This window comes from Stylophora pistillata, chromosome 14, assembly GCF_964205215.1.
Source record: "Stylophora pistillata chromosome 14, jaStyPist1.2, whole genome shotgun sequence".
Lineage (NCBI taxonomy): Eukaryota > Metazoa > Cnidaria > Anthozoa > Scleractinia > Pocilloporidae > Stylophora > Stylophora pistillata.
Genome location: NC_142532.1, coordinates 21,756,967 through 21,775,026, shown reverse-complemented (window position 1 = coordinate 21,775,026; position 18,060 = coordinate 21,756,967). Strand labels below are relative to the sequence as shown.

Genomic DNA, 18,060 nt, shown 5'->3' with positions numbered 1-18,060 from the left:
ACTGGAGAAGAAAACAGGACGATGTCCCAATTGATATTCAGCCCCAATAAATAATTTACAACATAGTGATAATAATTGTAATCGTAGAAGTATGGGAATAGAAAATAATTAACAATTATTCCACGAGCGCGCGTTGGATAGATGATAGATAGTCAACGAGACGCGTAGCGCCGAGTTGGCTATAATCATCTCATATCCAACAAGCGTAAGTGGAATAATTGTTTTATTAAAAACGTTAAATTGAATCATTAAATTTTACTAAATTTTTAGCTCCCTTTTAATTTTAACCTGACACGTACGCTTACCATATTTGCAGATTATGGTATATTGGCTGGTATACCATAATGGCTAAGCCAATAAAAAGTCTTTAATTGCATTATCCAATGATCTAGTTTTTAATAATAATGATTATCATTGATATTATTTATGATATTATTACTAATATCATTGATATTATCATTGATATTATTACTACTCCGTTTTCGTAGTACGAAAACGAAGACCCTGCATTAGCCAAAAGAATTGCTTACTTTTTAACGAGAATTTTCCAGCAGAGAAAGCTGAACGACCGTCAGAATCTATTTTAGCTATGAAATATAGTAGAAATTGATTATTTATTGACATAACCCAAGAGTAATTTTTCCTTTACAGAACGCGTTCTCTGTTATTCTTTCAAGCAATGCTGACTATAAATCAAAGGCGTCTAGCGTTCGAATTCTGCCTGCTGTTCCAGAATAATGTGTTGTAAGTTTACCCGAGGAAACCCTCGAGAATATCAACACCAAATTGGCTCGCATAGCGAAACCGAACAGACAAGACGGGCCGTATAATAATACGGGTAGTATAATAATGGGAAGAAACGCGTGAAGTGTAATGTATTATATTACTAAGCGTTGTTGCTGTTTAATGTATGTTTAAGTTTTGATTTCTACGGTTTTCTGTTTACTGGGTCTTCGTTTTCGCACTACGAAAATGAAGACCGGGTCTTAGGTCTTCGTAACACCCGCATCTTAGTGCCTTACTTTTGCTCTCGGGCGACTCCAGAATCTTAGTTTTTCATCAAAAGCATATGCTTGGTACCCTGAATTTCAGTTTCAGAGCAATGGGCTCTCTTTAATTTTTCTTAGAGCACAGCCTAAGGCACTTACAGAAAACACACTTGCGTTCGCGTCAATCATAATCTACAAGAGTCATAAAAAACTGAGCAAAATGTTGAAAAAATGATCATCGAGTCACACTTTATTTGTTTATAGCTATGAATGCCTGTTAAAAATTTAAACCAAATAATATGTATTAATATTTGAACAATGAAATTATAATGCAGTGAAAATGCTCGTGGCAAAGGTAAACCTTTCAGTTTTATCCAGGGAGTGTTCCAACATTTTCAATTTTGTCACATTATCAGTAAAAAGTATGCTGCACTGGCACATAACACAGGAAAACACAACAAACACTAGAGGAAACTCCTTTACTCAAACAAAATTGTCAAACAATTCACCCTTTACATCTCAACATCAGTATGTATATTCTCCATACTGTTCTCTATACATTTCCAAGATGCTGACCTAAAGAGAATTTGTTTAACAATCAAGAGCTCCTCTGGTTGGTGATCATTTCCTTTATTCTTGTGATCTTCATGTTTAATTCAGAGGTGATATTGTAAGGAACAATTAGATGCTAGTCACTATTAGGGGCCATAGGGTTAACCCACACATAAATTTCAGAAAAAAAGATTATAAATCTCCAGAGCCAACTAACTAGATGGTTTGTCTCCTATTTCCTAGTTGGAGAAAGGCTTAAATAAGGAAAATATTTGAAGGTAGAAACCAGTATGTAACAGTAACGTATCAAATATAAATGTTCCATTTCCACTGAAATATATTAAATATATCTTAAATAGTGCATAATGTCTTCAAGTGGTAATATCGGTTCCACAGAGAAATATGGCAAGTTGATGCCAATCATGTAGACTTCCAAAAGAACAATCTGTTTGATCCATGTAAAAAAATTTCTTCCAGAAATCCATAATCAAGGTACCAGTCATGTATATCAATAATAAGAGCTATGACAATGTTCTTGTACATTTGGTGAAAATATTGTGTTGATTATCTTACAAATAGGAAAACAAAATTAATTTGAAGCAATTACAAAGCAGTTAATTTTTTTTGTAGCCTATTTTTCTGCATTTCCTATCACAGCTTACACCTAAACCAAGGGGTAGCTTGCTGCCGTCGCAACTCCACATTTGTTGTTCTGGTTTCTGGCAATTTTGATGAAGCCTTCCTCTCCCCACAATGGTCCCCAACTGAAAAATGATAAAAGAAAAGAATTTCACTCTTCTGGTATTTGATATCGCGACAAGTTCTCATGACATTCATGAGCTTTACTATATGGTGGAAAGTATAGCCCAGGCTTGGGGTCTGCAGGCACATGTATACTTTCAATCCTGAATGCTAATTGCCATACATAAGGCTGCCTTGTTTCCCTCTCACTTGACAAAATCTCTCAACTCTTTGATTAACTCCCAATATCTGATCTTTTCACTCTCCCCTCTAGCTGCTACACATTTTCTTGTAAATTAGCAAGGAGAATTTGGTGTCACATCAAGATATCAACTTCTACCTGGTAAGTTTGAGTATTCTCATTACCTGTTTGCTGGATAATTAACAACTATTCACCGAAGTGGAGGTGGTTAGTGGTGAATATTTACCGAGCTGCGAAGCACCAAGGTAAATATCCACTGCTAACCACCGACACTGAGGTGAATAATTGTTTTAGTATATACTAAAACAGTGAGATAATATACACCACCATCATTAATTCAAGTGATTTCTTCGCTTGTCATGGATGCAAACCAGGATGCCAATATTTTCCCGAGTTGCTTGGAGGTAAATAGCAAAGGATATTCGGAGTTTGACTAGCCAATCAGAGCGTGCCTTCGATGCTATCCACTGTTTTAGTATATACTAACTAATGTGGGATATTATAGGGAGAAGTTTCATGTTAATCACTTATAGAAGTGAGAGGGTTAACAAACCTGTTCTTGATTAGCCAGTAGTCCTGTCCATTCTCATTTCCATATCCCACCACAAGGACACCATGATCAAGTTGGGTGCTGCTACAAGCAGGGTCATCGTAGACTCCTGAGTGATAGAACTGAAATGAGCTTTGGCTGGCATCAATTGCTACGGAGATGGGACCAACTGACGCTGAGGCAGCTTGGAGGGCAGATTCATCGCCAGATGTGATATCTATATAACCTGTGTCTGTTGCACCAACATCGGTTACATTGAAGCGACAAGTGCTGACCTACATGTAGAAGAAAGATTGTTGGAAAGTCTAGCATCCAATTTACACTTTAACTTGATGATATCTAGTCTGCAAAACAGCTTGTTTTTTGATGCCCAACAAATGTATGGCAATGTGGTCTTTGGATTCCAAAGGGAATTTGAGAACAGTGCTTTAGCACATTTTGGTGAGCAAATCAGGTGTATGATAATCAGGGTGAGTAAACTAAATAGGAGATTTTTCATGCTTTTATATTGAACATTGTGAGCCATGATTTGGAGCAAGAAAGCTAACTGTGGCAAAGTCTAGGATATGTAAAACCAAAATAACTTCACTGAAATGTAACAGAAATGTTTGTACCTTTGCTTGATAAGGATAGGAGTTTTCTGTATCAACTCCATCGTTGCTTTTGATGTACCTAAATGCATTGTCCATCAAACCGCCGTGACAACCATTGTTACCAAATGCTGATGAACAATCAACCAGATTCTGTTCACTAAGAGAAACAAGTTTTCCAGTCTTCCTAAAGTGCTGTCCTTCCAGAGCTCCAGTCTAGGAAAATAAATAAAAAAATGGTCATTCTTGTAACATTTGCTTAAATTTTTTGTGCACCTTTTATTAACTAAGGAATTATTCTTAGTAACAGGGATGTTTAGTGGAAAAACCAGGATTGTCAAAAGTAGTCAGCTGACAGTGAAAAGTACTGCTTACAGACATGTTCTCCTTTATGTTGGCTGGCTATTCTGTACAAGAGCTCTCCATTATGAAAATCAAAGCAAATCTTCCAATCAAATTTCTTTTGGCTTGAAATTGTGGGTGTAAAGTTGACTCAGTTGATTTTACCAATGTCTCAATCCTGTGGCAATACTCAAAATTAGCTCTTGATAAGAAGCCTGGAGGGGGCTAAGAATAAGATTCAAGAGCATTTGAATCTATTTTTGGGAAAGAAGCCTTGAACTAACTATGATCCATGTGCCTTAAAGTGCACCTAAACCCAAAAATTTTTTTCACTAAACGAAATAAGGGTATTTTTTGGAGTATTTCTGTGCAAAAATTTTTTTATTTGCTCAAATCTTCAATTTTCTGTGCTCAGTCAAAATATGGAAAATCAGCTGCCCTCTTGCCCCACGACCGATTTTAAAGAGGAATGGCTCTAGCGGGTAATGTGACGTCAAATCGAGAACACAAAAGTCTGCATTTCACATATTTTCACTTGTTTGAGAAGGTTGTAGTTGATATTGTCCGAAAATATGCCGACCAAGTGTGTTGCTGGAAGAGGTAGAAACGTGCGAACTTTACAAGAGGGTTTCGCGCTTCATACATTCCTCATACAACACACCTAGTCGGCATATTTCGGACAATATCGATGACAACCTTCCCAAACAAGTGAAAATGTGTGAAATGCAGACTTTTGTGTTCTCGATTTGACGTCACATTACCCGCTAGAGCCATTCCTCTTTATTCTCGGTTGTGGGGCAAGATGGCGGCCGATTTTCCGTACTTTGACTGGGCACAGAAAATTAAACATTTGAGTAAATTGAAAAATTTTTGCACAGAAATACTTCAAAAAAGAAGCTTATTTTGTTAAGCGAAAAAAATTTTTTGGGTTTAGGTGCACTTTAAACACCTCACAGCATTAAATGATTAAGAGAAATGTTGTTGATTAAAATACTTACTGTACTGAATGCCCAGCATGATCCACAATGCCCCTGGTTCTTAACAGCAGTAACATAACCTTCTTTTCTCCAGTCAACAGAGTCAGGAACCTTCAAATTTGATGGTGCCAGAAATGTGGAAGCCTTTTCTTTAGAGCCTGCTATACTTTTCCTTGTCTTGTAACCATTCAACAATTCTTTTACTTCTTGGGATGTCTAAAAATAATTACAGCAACATTATGAGAAATATATCTTAGACGAACAGGGGAATTATTGGCGAGATCCTGGTTTTGGAAGGGTTTTGTAAGATCTCAGCATGAGGATTGTATTCAATCATTAATTAGGGTGTCACACTTTTGTGTTGTTGCTGTTTCTCGTTGTCTAATAGTGTTTTTTTCACCGGTTAGTTAGCTTCTGTTGTTTTTTTATATCACATACTTTCATTCAATATTGTTTCTTTCACAATTATTGGCATCAATTGCACTTTCAGTTAGTCATTTTTGCATGCATTAATTTTAGTTTTTTTTGTGCCGAGGATTTGAACTCGGAGCTACCGTGAAACAAATCCAGGTAGTGGTCAGGGCAGGACTCAAATGCGGGAGTGGTGGATTACAAGTCCAACGCGCTGACCACTCAGCCACACTGCCTCCTTATTGTGTTAGGAAGTTATGATTGCCGCAGTCACAGGTTTAACTTACTAAGTCTCCAAGGTGATTCATAGCTAGTTTATATTTGTGAGCTTCATTGTGTGAAACAATCCTCTTCAGGTTGTCTTGCCAGATAAAGTTCCGCACTTTCTCTTCTACATTGTTTTCATACTCTTTTTTGTGGAGAAATTTCCAAGCTTTCCAGCTGGGATCTTGAAGGGCATCAAGCTTTTGTTTGTCAGCTGGCCAGGCTGATGAAATTCCAAGATAGATAGCTAGTAGAACTAAACACTTCATGATGAATCTGCAGTAAGGGAAGAAAAGATCAAAGTTTGATTTTATTCATTGCCATGATCAAATCACTAACTCCCCTTTCTGACTGCTTGATATCCTTACATATAAGAGAGGACATCCTAAACCATAAAAAATTCATTCAAAATGAAAACTGCCTGAAAAACCAATAAATTTTCACATCCCAGGTATCAAAACCCTAATTGATCCAATACAGTGGTGACATACATACATACATATACATACAAGTGGTGTATGCAGAGGTTTTTGTGGCTATTTAAGATCAGTGGAGTTGCATGATTGCTGCTCAGATTGAAGAGAAACCAGAACCCAAAAAAGAAAAACTGAAAACCACATCACATACCAAATACCTGTTAGCATTTTTGACGAAAACCTAAAACCAAATGCTAAAAAATGGAAAATCTGCAAACCCAATGAACACCAAAACCGTTTTGAGGCACAAAAACTGATTAACTGAACTGGCAGTTTTCGTTTTGAAAAAAGGGTCAAACTGCAAAACTGAAAATCCCAATGCCCCCTCACATAAGTAGGGAGATTTAATACTTTAATCTGAGAACAAACTATAAAGACAGACATGATCTCCTTAAAATATCTCTATCAATTTATGTCAGATCAAGGAAATAACTAATGCTGATAAATTTTTTCCATTCTCATCACCTGTTTATGAGATTTATGTATGGATATCTTGGGGAGAATTTGCAAGTTAATCATCTCTTAGAAATAGAGGGTTATTGAAAAAACAAACTCATCGCCTCAGATGTTAGCTGGAAAACACATCGATCATAGGCTTATCTGGTAATGTGGGGAATGTAATCATTCATTTTGCTTGTCTGAGTTCAACCACGAGGCGTAAATTTACGTCATAGCACTTCAATGTTGCAAATCTTTTCGTCTAATCTTTCTGCAGCACATAATGTGATGCAAAGATTTGAAGTAGTTGAGAGTGTTTTTTGTTTGCGTCGTCTTAAAAAAAAAATGTCAACCGAGAAATCAGATCACATTGAGGCATGTAAAAAGTGCGTTTGACGAGAGCGATCGTGAAAGATTTTTGTTTTAATTGAAGTTTTGCCATTGAAGTGTAATGACTGTTATCAATCGATGGTTGAATGTACCTCTGCGTTAAGGGCAAAAATTTCAGAGCATAAACTATTACCAAGGTTATCTATTCTATTTTCAAGTCCTTGACGATCAAACAGAAATAATCATAGAAAAATCGCGAAAATTTGAAGCGAAAGTGAGCAAAAAAAAATTGCCGGCACAGGAGGATTTTACGAAGACTTTCTTCAACTCATTGTTTAATAATTTCTCGATGTTAAAAGTGCTAAAACACAAGTTACTTTTCCTCACATCGATCACAAATAATGAAAATAAGCCAGTACTCACCTTCTACACTACAGGATTACCTACAATTGATGAAATAACAGAGAATGTTCTGAAGTCCAGAGAACCAGTTCTTTTTTAGTTTAGTTTGTTATAGTAATCCACGCAGAAACTGCGCGTATTTATTCTGCTGGTTTGAGTCCTGCTACTATGCATTTGATTGGATAATGATATTTTCGCGTGATCTGATTGGTCAATTATGACTTGCATCAGACAACTCGTGAGTCACGAGACTCTCATAAGACAGTCACAAGTTTTTTCCCGCGCTTTACATTATAATTAGCAACACGCTCTTACTTTTCCCAGTACTTTATATCCCTTTCATTCTATTCGTTTATCCCCATGGACATCTTACAAATAATGCAATCGGGTGGTAAAAGTATACCCGAAACTCAGGCTATGTTCTGTCTGAATATTAAAATAAATTATAAAAATCGCAAAGTAATATAAAATTCATTGGTGTTTTCTTTTCGGTCTCCTCCGCATCTGGCATGGCTAACCTGAGTCGAAGTACGTCAGTCGAGTAAGAGTGCAAAACAACAACGATAACCCCAAAGGAAAGGTGAAAAGAACATATGAACTCACAGTTCATCTTTGCACTGTAAGAACCACTGACGTCAATGGACATCTGTGACGATTTTTCAAGACTTATGTGTGACAGGTAACGCAATCGATCCGATATATCAGCTCTACATTTTTTTAAGGCTATGGAGAAAGTCTAAACATCGAATATCAAAGACTGATTTCACACACTCGTCGAAAAAAAAATTGAGTGCCTTTAGCGTTGTATTGTGAGGGCGAAACACTAGCTATATTTTCGTCGTTTTAAAATAAATTTTCTAAGGTGGAATTTGGTCAATATCGAATCACGCGTTGTCATCACGTCCCTGAAATTTCTATTTTAATTAGCATTTGATTAATTTGCCGTTCTTGCGAACAGCCGCCAGAGATTCTCTGTTTAACGACTTCCTTTCTTTCATACGTGCTTTCCTGTTACCAGACAAAGCAAGTTTCCGGTATGTTTGTTATGATCTTTAGTGGAATGTTATTGATTTGATAACCAAGTAATATTTATTGATTTGCTACCCATTGGCTCAGAAACCAGATGCCTTCAAAAAACGAAAATATGGTGCACTGACTTGGGATACATTGCCCCGTGTTTGTTTTATGTGATCAATTCTATCTATCGATTACTCAGCTGTGTTTTGAATGGAATGAACAAAGCTGCAAACACAGCTCTTGAAGGCTTCATTTGCCCAGCATGTTTGGTCGACTTTCCGAGTGCCTCGAAGCTTCAAGATCACTGGTTGAAGTTTCATCCACCCAAAGTCCGTGTTTCTAGCGATTACGAATCTATACCGGATGATTCTTCACCGGATTGTGTTTCTCAGGTGTGTGATCTTGTTGCTTAGACAAAAAAGAATTCATAAGAAGTTTTGTTTATGAGATCCCTTGTCAAATGGCTTAGGATTTCACAGCAGGATTTCTGAGATATATCTTTGACTCCGCAATGCCAGCGTTGTAAATATTGACATTTTGTAATATTTATTCAGAGAAAACTACAGTTCTAACACGGTTTGACTTTGTGCGAGAAGGGAGTTTCATACGAAAGTGGTCTTCGCTCATTCGACGATCACAGATTATTTTTTTGTAGTCATATGAGGCCTTCAAATAAATGATTCGTTTCGTAACCGTGAGAGACAGAAGACTAATTCAATTCACAACTAAAAGACTTATTTCAGCTTATGAGTTAATTCATTCAAGGTACAAGAAGCAGCAAAAACAATCTCTGTGATAGTGTTCACATAGTTCAGCTTCATCGTAGTTTCTCGTGAGAAACATTTTTTTTACTTCCGAGTTATTTATGCACGAACTCGTCAAGGATGTGTCCAATACAATCCTCAAACGAATCCGCCATGGAATGTAGCAAAATCCAAAAGAAATGTACACAAACTCTTGAACAATGTCTACGCCATTGAAATGAATCATCACAACCGATTGGTAATTATTTGAAAGCAAAGGGTTTTTCTGTTTTTTTTTTTTTTTTTTTAATGCATCTCTAAGGAAATTAATTTTGTTACCCGTATTGATCCTTTACACTTTTTAGGCAAATTAAGTTAACCCTAGCTACTTCAACTTGTCAATAGCGGCAAATTAACATATGAATGCCAGATATTTATTTTGGTTTCGAAATTTAAATGTTTTGTGGTCCAAATGAATCAAAAGAATTACTTATTTATTGAATGGGTACTTTTTATTATTATGGCAACTGCTTATTATGTAGGTATGTGCAAATATAGCTTTGGTTTCCTATGAAGGAACTGCTATTATAATATTTTAAATGAATTGGCTAGAAGAGATTGTTTGCCACTAATTTCATATTATGACTGACTCTGACGGAGTTATGCTTTGGTAACCTGTCACAGTCTATAGAAGAATTGCAATTAAGTCAAAACTGCATGATATGTGCAAGGAAATGAAGAAAGATAACTTTGCAAAGGTCAGGAAAAAAGTGTTAAAAAAATTGTGTAAGGAAGTTACAAAAGTTTGACAGAATTTCACCAAGATGTTGCTGTGAGCCAATATAGCTCTACCTTTTTGTTTTCTCTTTATAAGTATTCTTTCCTGTCAGTGTTAGTTTTAAAAATAATTATACAATCACTCAAGCATATGCGTTGATCAATAGCGGGAATGAATTAAGACCTATTATTATTTATAACAAGTTTTCTGTTAGGTTCCTTTTTTTCAATTCAGTGATACTTGTATCAGTAACAGAAATTATGTTTCCAGATTTTTCTATCATCTTCCCTGATGTCACAAAGGATCTGCATGATCACGATATTACCCGGCCTTCTAGAAATTGCTCTCAATTGGTGTGAATCCTTTCAATGATTGGTTTGAGATACAATGAATATATGAGGTTCATATATTTTGAACTGCGGGATTAGATACGTATGATGCACGATCCTCGCAGTAGATAGCGCTATTTATGCAATAGCGAAAATCAGACCTGAAAAAAATCAGGCCTATACGGGACTCGAACCACTGACCTCTGCGATACTAGTGCAGCGCTCTACCAATTGAGCTAACAAGCCAACTGGGAGCAGGCCTGCTCCCAGTTGGCTTGTTAGCTCAATTGGTAGAGCGCTGCACTAGTATCACAGAGGTCAGTGGTTCGAGTCCCGTACAGGCCTGATTTTTTTCAGGTCTGATTTTCGCTATTGCATAAATAGCGCTATCTACTGCGAGGATCGTGCATCATACGTAATGATTGGTTTATTTCCCTGTAAGAGAAAACATCATTTGAAATAATTGAGAAGTCATAAAGTTAAATAGAAGTAATGGATTTTTAAGGAGTGAGAAGTTGGTTAATACAGGGTACACGTGGCAAATTTGTCAGAAAAATTCAGGCTAAATTTTTCATGTTGTCCTTACAATGATATTGCTTCATGAAATGTAAGATTCTTTATATAAGAGGGTGAATCAATAGGACACACGTTACCTGATTTAATTTTTTTTGCTTCTTTTTTATATAAATGAAATAGATACATGCATCGTGATGTTAGGGGTCTGCACAGTGATACATCACAGAAGGATCAAACTGTGGTGGTGGAGAGCATCGATCACACACTCACTCGCTGTGACACACTGTGACTGCCTTCTGTGCCATGTTTTTGTTCTTACCACATTTCAGCATTGTCTGTGATGTATAAGTGCACAGATATAGGGCGCCAACCCAGTCAATATTCCCTCTGTATTTCTGTGGCCCAGGTTACTTTAACACGGTCAACTCGACTTTTTATATGGCTAACTCGACTTTTTATATGGTCAACTTGACTTTTTACATGCTCAACTTTTGACTTTTTGTATGGCCAACTTGACTTTTTCTATGGTGAACTTGACTTTTTACATGCTCAACTTTTGACTTTTTCTATGTTCAACTCGACTTTTTATATGGTCAACTTGACTTTGTAATCTCCACAATGCATTGTGTTAGGACTCTAACAAAATGACCGACAATAACGAAGACTTTCAGCATATCTCCTCGGTGTGTGCTATAGCTAAGCAGGCCCTCGAAGCCATCGGCAATCTACAGAATAATGACATTCGAAATGTGGCAGTGTTCACAGCTACCAACATTGCTTCGACTTCCTCTGTTCCATCATCAAGCCCTTCAATTGTAGCAGAGCTCGCTCGTCGATTCCCAACTTACAGCGCATGTGGGGTCACCACAACTAGAAAACAAACTTCAGCGAGTGCTTTTATGAGTTCCAAGTCACAAGGAAACAAGACTGGGTGTCCCAGTAAGACAATTTTCCACAAAGACCTGGTAATAATTCCAAACCCTAATACAAACCAAGTACCAAGTCACGTCAACAGAGTAAAGCTCGAAGAGAGGGGCTTGATTATCCACCAACTTCCTTTTAATAGAGACTGGTCTTACTTAGACTTGAAAAGAAATATTGAAAGTCAACTTCCAAGAGAGGATATTATGTTTGAATACCTCAAGGTAATTTTTTGGTTTTTCTCCTGCTCGGTGAGATAAAGAACTAATAGTGAAACTGAGTATATTAATTTAGGAAGTACATTAAGTTGTAAGGCAGACTCCAAGAAGAACTCCTACACTGTAGATAAGGTCTAGTTCTAAGTGGCTAACTCAGTCGTGCATTCTTTGAAAGGTGTTTATGAGAACTTGCTTCATTCTTGTGATTGTAACTGTATTTTTTTATAGGCTTGTTATGGAACTCTAGTAATGCCAAAACTAGCAAAGGGAGTTAGAATGGATGGTGAGAGAATGATAAAACTCTCAGGTCAAGGGAGTGTGTATATCAGATGTCTGGAGCCCTTTGAAGAGATAGATAGGGATGAAGATGATGAAGAGCTTATGATACCATCATTTACTCAATTCACTGGTGACCTTTCAGAAAACCTCGTTGATAGAAGTTCCTCATCATTGCAACATCAAAACAGTGAAGCTGTATCCACAGACCCGGGGGAACTACTTATGACTGAAGATCCAATGCCTTACTTGCCAGAAATGGAGAACAATGAGTCAGTTAATAATTATGAAGTTGTAGTTGATGTTAATGAAATATTTCCACCAACTTCACCATCAAATAATGGTGAAGTGCCAACTAAAGTCATCAGAGTTCACAGGTCAAATGAAAGAGCTGATATGCTTGACATCTTTTCAGATCCTTTCATTTTTAAGTTCAGTTTAAATGCCATCATAATAAATCAGCTTGGCCATGAAGAGGCTGGTCAGGGAAATGGGGTCCTAAGGGAAGCTTTTGCCCTCTTTTGGAGAGAATTCTACGAGTCCCACATGCTGGGGGAGACTGAAAGAGTCCCTTATATTAGGCATGATTTTGACCGCAATAGGTGGGAAGCAGTGGGAAGGATACTTGTTAAGGGATATACTGAGAGTCAGTACTTTCCCTATAAATCAAGCAAAGCCTTTCTTGCTGGTTGTATTTTTGGTGAGGGGAGCATTACCCCTGAAATGTTGCAAGATTCCTTCAAATGTTATGTTTCTCCATCTGAAACTAGTCTTATAAAAGGCTGCTTGGCCAGTAGTATTGCATGTGACAGTGATGAGATGCTTGACTTTTTGTCAGCATTTGACTGCAAGAGAAAAGTCACACACAGTAACTTTGTAGAAATCATGAGAGAGGTTGCTCATAAGGAAATAGTGCAAAAACCCAAATATGTAAGTGATTGCTGGCAACCAATTCTTGCCCACCTGAAGATTTATTTTTCAGATGTGAAATCTTTACATCAATTCTATTCTTCAATTATTCTAAGTAATGTGAAAGTTATTGGCCTACTTGAAGCCAGTCCAGCTACAGCAGCTGAGACAGAAACACTGGCCCACCTCAAGAGATTTATGAGAGGGCTTGACCAAGCTAAGCTTACCTCATTTTTGAGGTTTACAACTGCATCTGATGTTCTTGTCACTGACAGGTTGACAATATCATGCATTCACCCAGAGCAAAGGTCTACAGAGAAGGTCTATTGCCCACACCTGTAGCTACACCTTAGAGGTGCCCAGCACATATGCTAGCTTTTGTGAGCTCAGAGAAGAATTCATGGCCATTTTAAATTCAGATAGTTGGGAGATGAACATAGTGTGAGCAAATAGCATAAATGTGTACCAAAAAGTGGTCTCACCATGTATAGCTTACTCAACTTCATTTGTTCTCAGACTGTTCAGTTTCAATGTAATTTTACGTTGAGTTGAGTCTTTACAAGATTGGTTTGCTTACTTACAACTGAACACACTCACTTTATCTTGTTATCAAGGCTTCTTAGCATGAATTTTGTAAAAAAAAAAAGACAGATGGAAATTATGTTAGGGTTCTTTTGTTGGGTTTAAAACATGTTATATTGTTAGATTTATTAAACATACAATGAGTTCCATAAGTATTTAAAGTTCTCTTTCAAAAACATAAAGTGCAATGAAAAGCATTGTGTTTTGTGCATTTTGCAGCTTGTAGTAGTGATTTCTTATTCAAAATACAAGTTTGCAACTACTGTCAGTTTAGTTGATATATATCCTGTGAAAGCAAAGAATACAAAATTCTTAAACAATCTAAGTATGTATTTTCACCACTTAATTCTGTCATTTTCTTGTAAGGGGTTGCAGTGACTTTCTAGGAATGCTATCTGTTGACCAGAAAGTGGGACAGTTGTTTCTGGAACTACTACCTGATAATTCTCTTCTTCCAAAGGGACAGGGGCAGAGGGATCAAATCCATAATCATGCATACTACAAGCATTAAACACGCTTTCAACTGCAGCATATCCAGAGTGTTCATTTTCAAGCATTCCAGCTGTATATAATTGAATAGGAGAAAGATTTCATTCTGAAGATAGTGGATGATTTTTCCACTGACCCTTGAATTCTTGTAAACACTTATTGATTCTGGGAATGTATGTATAATGCAATGCAAATAAATGCAACTCATTTAGTGGATCCAGTAGCTCATTATCCTCCAAGCGAGAAAATGTTCTTGCAAAAAAGCAAAGTACTCCTGAGTAAATATCTCTGTGCGACCTCTCTACATGACAGTTGTGTACAGAGCTACCAGTTGTAATGCTACCTCTGTCAACACCTCTCTGCTCTAGCATGAACTCTGCCACTTTGAAATTTTCCATACCATAATCACTTCTCACTCTAGAAGGTAATCCATAACTGTTGACACCTCCAATAAATTGTTCCAGGACTGTATCAGCTTTATTGTTATTGCAGCAGTGGGCATAAATTATAATTCTGGAATACCCGTCAACGCACACGTGAGTTATTAACCTCCATCGTATGAGTTTGTGGTTGGTGTCAATGTGCCACAGAGCATTTGGCGTAGGAATGTTGTATTTTCTTCTGTAAATTGCAGATCGCCACCGTAAAACTGTCCCAACAGGATCGAGAGTTTGAAGACAATTTCTCGCACGCCATCGTGGAATATTTAGCCCCCTGCTTCTCAAAGCACCAACCAGTCGGGCCTGTCCAATATTTGGAGTTAGTTCTTGAATTTCTTTCACTATGTTTTCCAAATCAGAATCTGATATCTGAGTCCAACTTGACTCTTCTTAGTCAGTCATGCCATACATTAATCTCCTCCTCCAGAGGGTACTCTCACTCACACCAAGTAAATCAGATATCTTTTTCCAAGAAAAATGCGTTTCTCTTAAAAAGCGTATCTGTTCTTCCTCAATGACATAAGGTGGGCGCCCAGGACCGTTCCTTCTTGAATCTGAGGTAGGCTACTATATGCCCTTTCACTGTGAAAATCTAGCATCCCATTTCTGTATTGCTGCCGCTGATCAATCAAGTTCCTAACCTAATAAGAGACAAGTTTAGGATTGATGCCACATCAATGAAATCTTCGTTATTCCCAATGTCTGATGTGAGTAACTGGATGGTCTCTGCAGCAGTTCTCAATTGATCAGCTATCCAGGTCAAGATCCTTAAAAGACAAGTTATTGCATCTTTCTGTTTCTTCAAATGAGGATATTGTAGACAGCAGTAGCTTTAGATTGTCAAACAATAGAAATAATCCGTACTCATTGCGTTCTCTAGAGGGGTCTTGGGCCATTCTTTCCTCAAAAGCCAAAGAGTGGAGCATTGGCAGCCATCTTTGTTAGTGATTGGGCGCAATGCATTGTGGAACGATTCAAAAGATTACCACTTGACCATGTAAAAAGTCGAGTTGACCATAAAAAGAGTAAAATTAAAGTTCACCATATAAAAAGTCGAGTTGACCATAGAAAAAGTCAAAGGTTGAGCATGTAAAAAGTCAAGTTGACCATATAAAAAGTCGAGTTGACCATAGAAAAGGTCAAAAGTTGAGCATGTAAAAAGTCAAGTCGACCATATAAAAAGCCGAGTTGACCATAGAAAAAGTCAAAAGTTGAGCATGTAAAAAGTCAAGTTGACCATATAAAAAGTCGAGTTGACCATAGAAAAAGTAAAAAGTTGAGCATGTAAAAAGTCAAGTTGACCATATAAAAAGTCGAGTTGACCATATAAAAAGTCGAGTCGACCATGTCAAAAGTAGACTGGGTCACAGAAATACAGAGGGAATATTGACTGGGTTGGTGCCCCATACGCAGATGCATGGCAATATGGAATCTATTTGTTAAGAGGTGGTCTTCTTGACTTGCCTACAATGAATAATGAATCGTGCGGTGCTATTTTAAGTTAATAAGCTGTAAGAATTAGTGACCTTTAAATTATGAGCTAAAAGATTCAACATTTGTTTATCAACTGATAGACTGTCAACAAAAAGCATTGATTGGATTGATTTTTATTCACTTTCATGGACTTTAGTGATGTATACAGTTTCCTTGTTTTTTTCTCCACTTGGAGGTATTATTTTGGATAGCAACTCAGTAATTTATTACTAATTGACCATATGTTCCTAAGAAAGTGATGACAATGTAATCATTGCCAATCAAGGTAATTAAGAAAACCTTACTTGTGACTCGATCTCATCAATTGGCTGATAACAATTATGACATCAATATTATTTACTGATATCAACTGACAACTGACTAATATCACTTGTGTTTAATTTTTGGATCATTTATGTCAGTTAATTGTTCAGATCAAGGATAGTTAATATCAGTATTCTTTGTTTATGTCCTGAGTTTGAAGAAGTTTTGTACTGCTCCTTGCAAGAAACTCCAACAAGAAACGTACATTTTAATTAAAAGTTTTTAGTCTTCAGTACTGGATATCAAGTAGACTCCTTTTAACTATAAGAATCTATGCAGTTGAATGCCATTAAATCCTGAACTATTTTGCTTTTTTTTTACACATGCTGTGATTGTTTCAGACAGCTTGTGTCCTTTCTTAATCAGTTAAATGCAGAAAGTTTCACCTTTTCACCCCCATGATCTTGTAAATAATTCCCCTTTCTGTCTGCTATGATATGATTCTTAATTTTATGATGCTGGTTTTTAAGAAATTGGTATTGGATCGATTAATAATCCACCTAATAGATGATGTTTTTCTTTATTCTCATCACTTGACTGCTTGATATTGTATTGATATTGTAAGGAGAAATTCTGTCTTGGTCACTCATAGGAGTCAATGGGTTAATTAACTAACTGTAACTTAATTAATCACTTTTTATTCCACATTTAGGACAGTCATAATGTTGCTTTTTGACTTTGAGTCATCATTGGCACCTTGTGATGTTTTCTTTAATTTATCTGATTGTCTATTGTGATCTCTGGTTTTGGTTTTTGGATAATTAAGCAAAATACACTCTTGTCAAATACCTGGGTTGATTGAGACACCTAAATTTGTATTATATTTTATCATTGTCACATATTGATCCTTTGCATTTTTGGATTTACATTCACTCTAGAGGAGTTGAATGGTTAGTTTTGTCCAAAGGTTAATGATGCAAATAGGTAATGTGTACAGATTTATGTAGGTGTGGTGTTGGTGCATGTGCCTTCCACAATGCTTGTGCAAGGGTGCTCATACACTTAAATGTTCTGAATTTTTAATCTACACTTCAGGAGAATTCTGGTACTGGCACTGCTTTGAGGAGATAAAAAAATGAAAATATAAATAAAAATACAAAAGATTAGATTTAAAAAGTGTCATTTATAATTATTGTTTGCTTTTTGTTTGAGGGTTTATATTCTAACATCAGTTAATGCAGGTTCTTATTACTGTTCTCTATACATTTCTTAGGGTATTTGTGAGGAGAATTTCTCTAAGAGTCAAGAGCTTTTTTAGTCATGATCATTTTCTTATTCTCTCTACCCTAATGCTTGATTCAGGGGTGATATTGTAAGGAGAAATTAGATGCTAGTCACTCTTAGGTGTTAATTAAAAGGGTTAAGTTGCTAATGTGGTTGAGACAGTTGAATGACATTTAATAGATGTCTAGAAATGGCTGGCATCTGAAATTACATTCCAGGAGGATATTAAATATCTGGATTATCTGTCCTGATGTTGACAGTATCACTGCAGTAACAAAGAGCTAGTCTAATCCTTCCACCTTCCTCTTTTAGATCTCTTTTGTATGTTCTCAAAGCTAGCTTTGAAGAAAAAGAGATCTCTAAAAATCCTGCATGATTTTGCAGGTTCTGTAACAATTAAATCAAAGGTAAAGGTAACTTTCAATTTTTTTCAGCATTTGATTTAATAAGAAGTCTAGTGACACAAGAGGGCACTTCTGAAAATTCTTAGTTTGTTTACCATTATAATTTTTGCTCAACTGGATGTGAAGATCCTTCCAGAGGTCAACATTTAGGTG

At 36.6% G+C, this 18,060-nt stretch overlaps 2 protein-coding genes and 1 pseudogene across 7 annotated transcripts in view; 2 read left to right on the top strand and 1 right to left on the bottom strand.

The window, feature by feature from the left end:
- Positions 1-1,212: 1,212 nt before the first annotated feature.
- On the bottom strand, positions 1,213-7,426 carry LOC111336926 (cathepsin L-like peptidase). The gene is made up of 6 exons (XM_022943104.2): positions 7,286-7,426; positions 5,642-5,894; positions 4,965-5,159; positions 3,649-3,840; positions 3,038-3,309; positions 1,213-2,305 (listed from the first exon to the last, which is right to left on the bottom strand). Exons 2-6 carry the CDS (start codon positions 5,885-5,887, stop codon positions 2,206-2,208), a joined length of 1,005 nt encoding a protein of 334 aa, XP_022798839.1. The 5' UTR covers positions 5,888-5,894; positions 7,286-7,426; the 3' UTR covers positions 1,213-2,205.
- Positions 7,427-8,356: 930 nt separating this feature from the next.
- LOC111336921 (tensin-3) overlaps positions 8,357-18,060 on the top strand; it is a 53,325-nt gene continuing 43,621 nt past the window's right edge. For 3 of the 5 annotated variants that reach the window (XM_022943096.2, XM_088745404.1, XM_088745403.1), the window contains exon 1: positions 8,359-8,673. In XM_022943096.2, coding sequence (XP_022798831.2) covers positions 8,497-8,673 — 177 coding nt within the window. In that variant the 5' untranslated portion in view covers positions 8,359-8,496. Of the gene's footprint in view, positions 8,674-17,794; positions 17,911-18,060 lie in introns of those variants that run through there. The other 2 variants (XM_088745406.1, XM_088745405.1) reach the window with 2 other exon arrangements.
- On the top strand, positions 11,260-14,258 carry LOC148717060 (uncharacterized; annotated as a pseudogene). Its single transcript, XR_015995477.1, has 2 exons — positions 11,260-11,792; positions 12,015-14,258. The product of XR_015995477.1 is annotated as an uncharacterized LOC148717060 (transcript).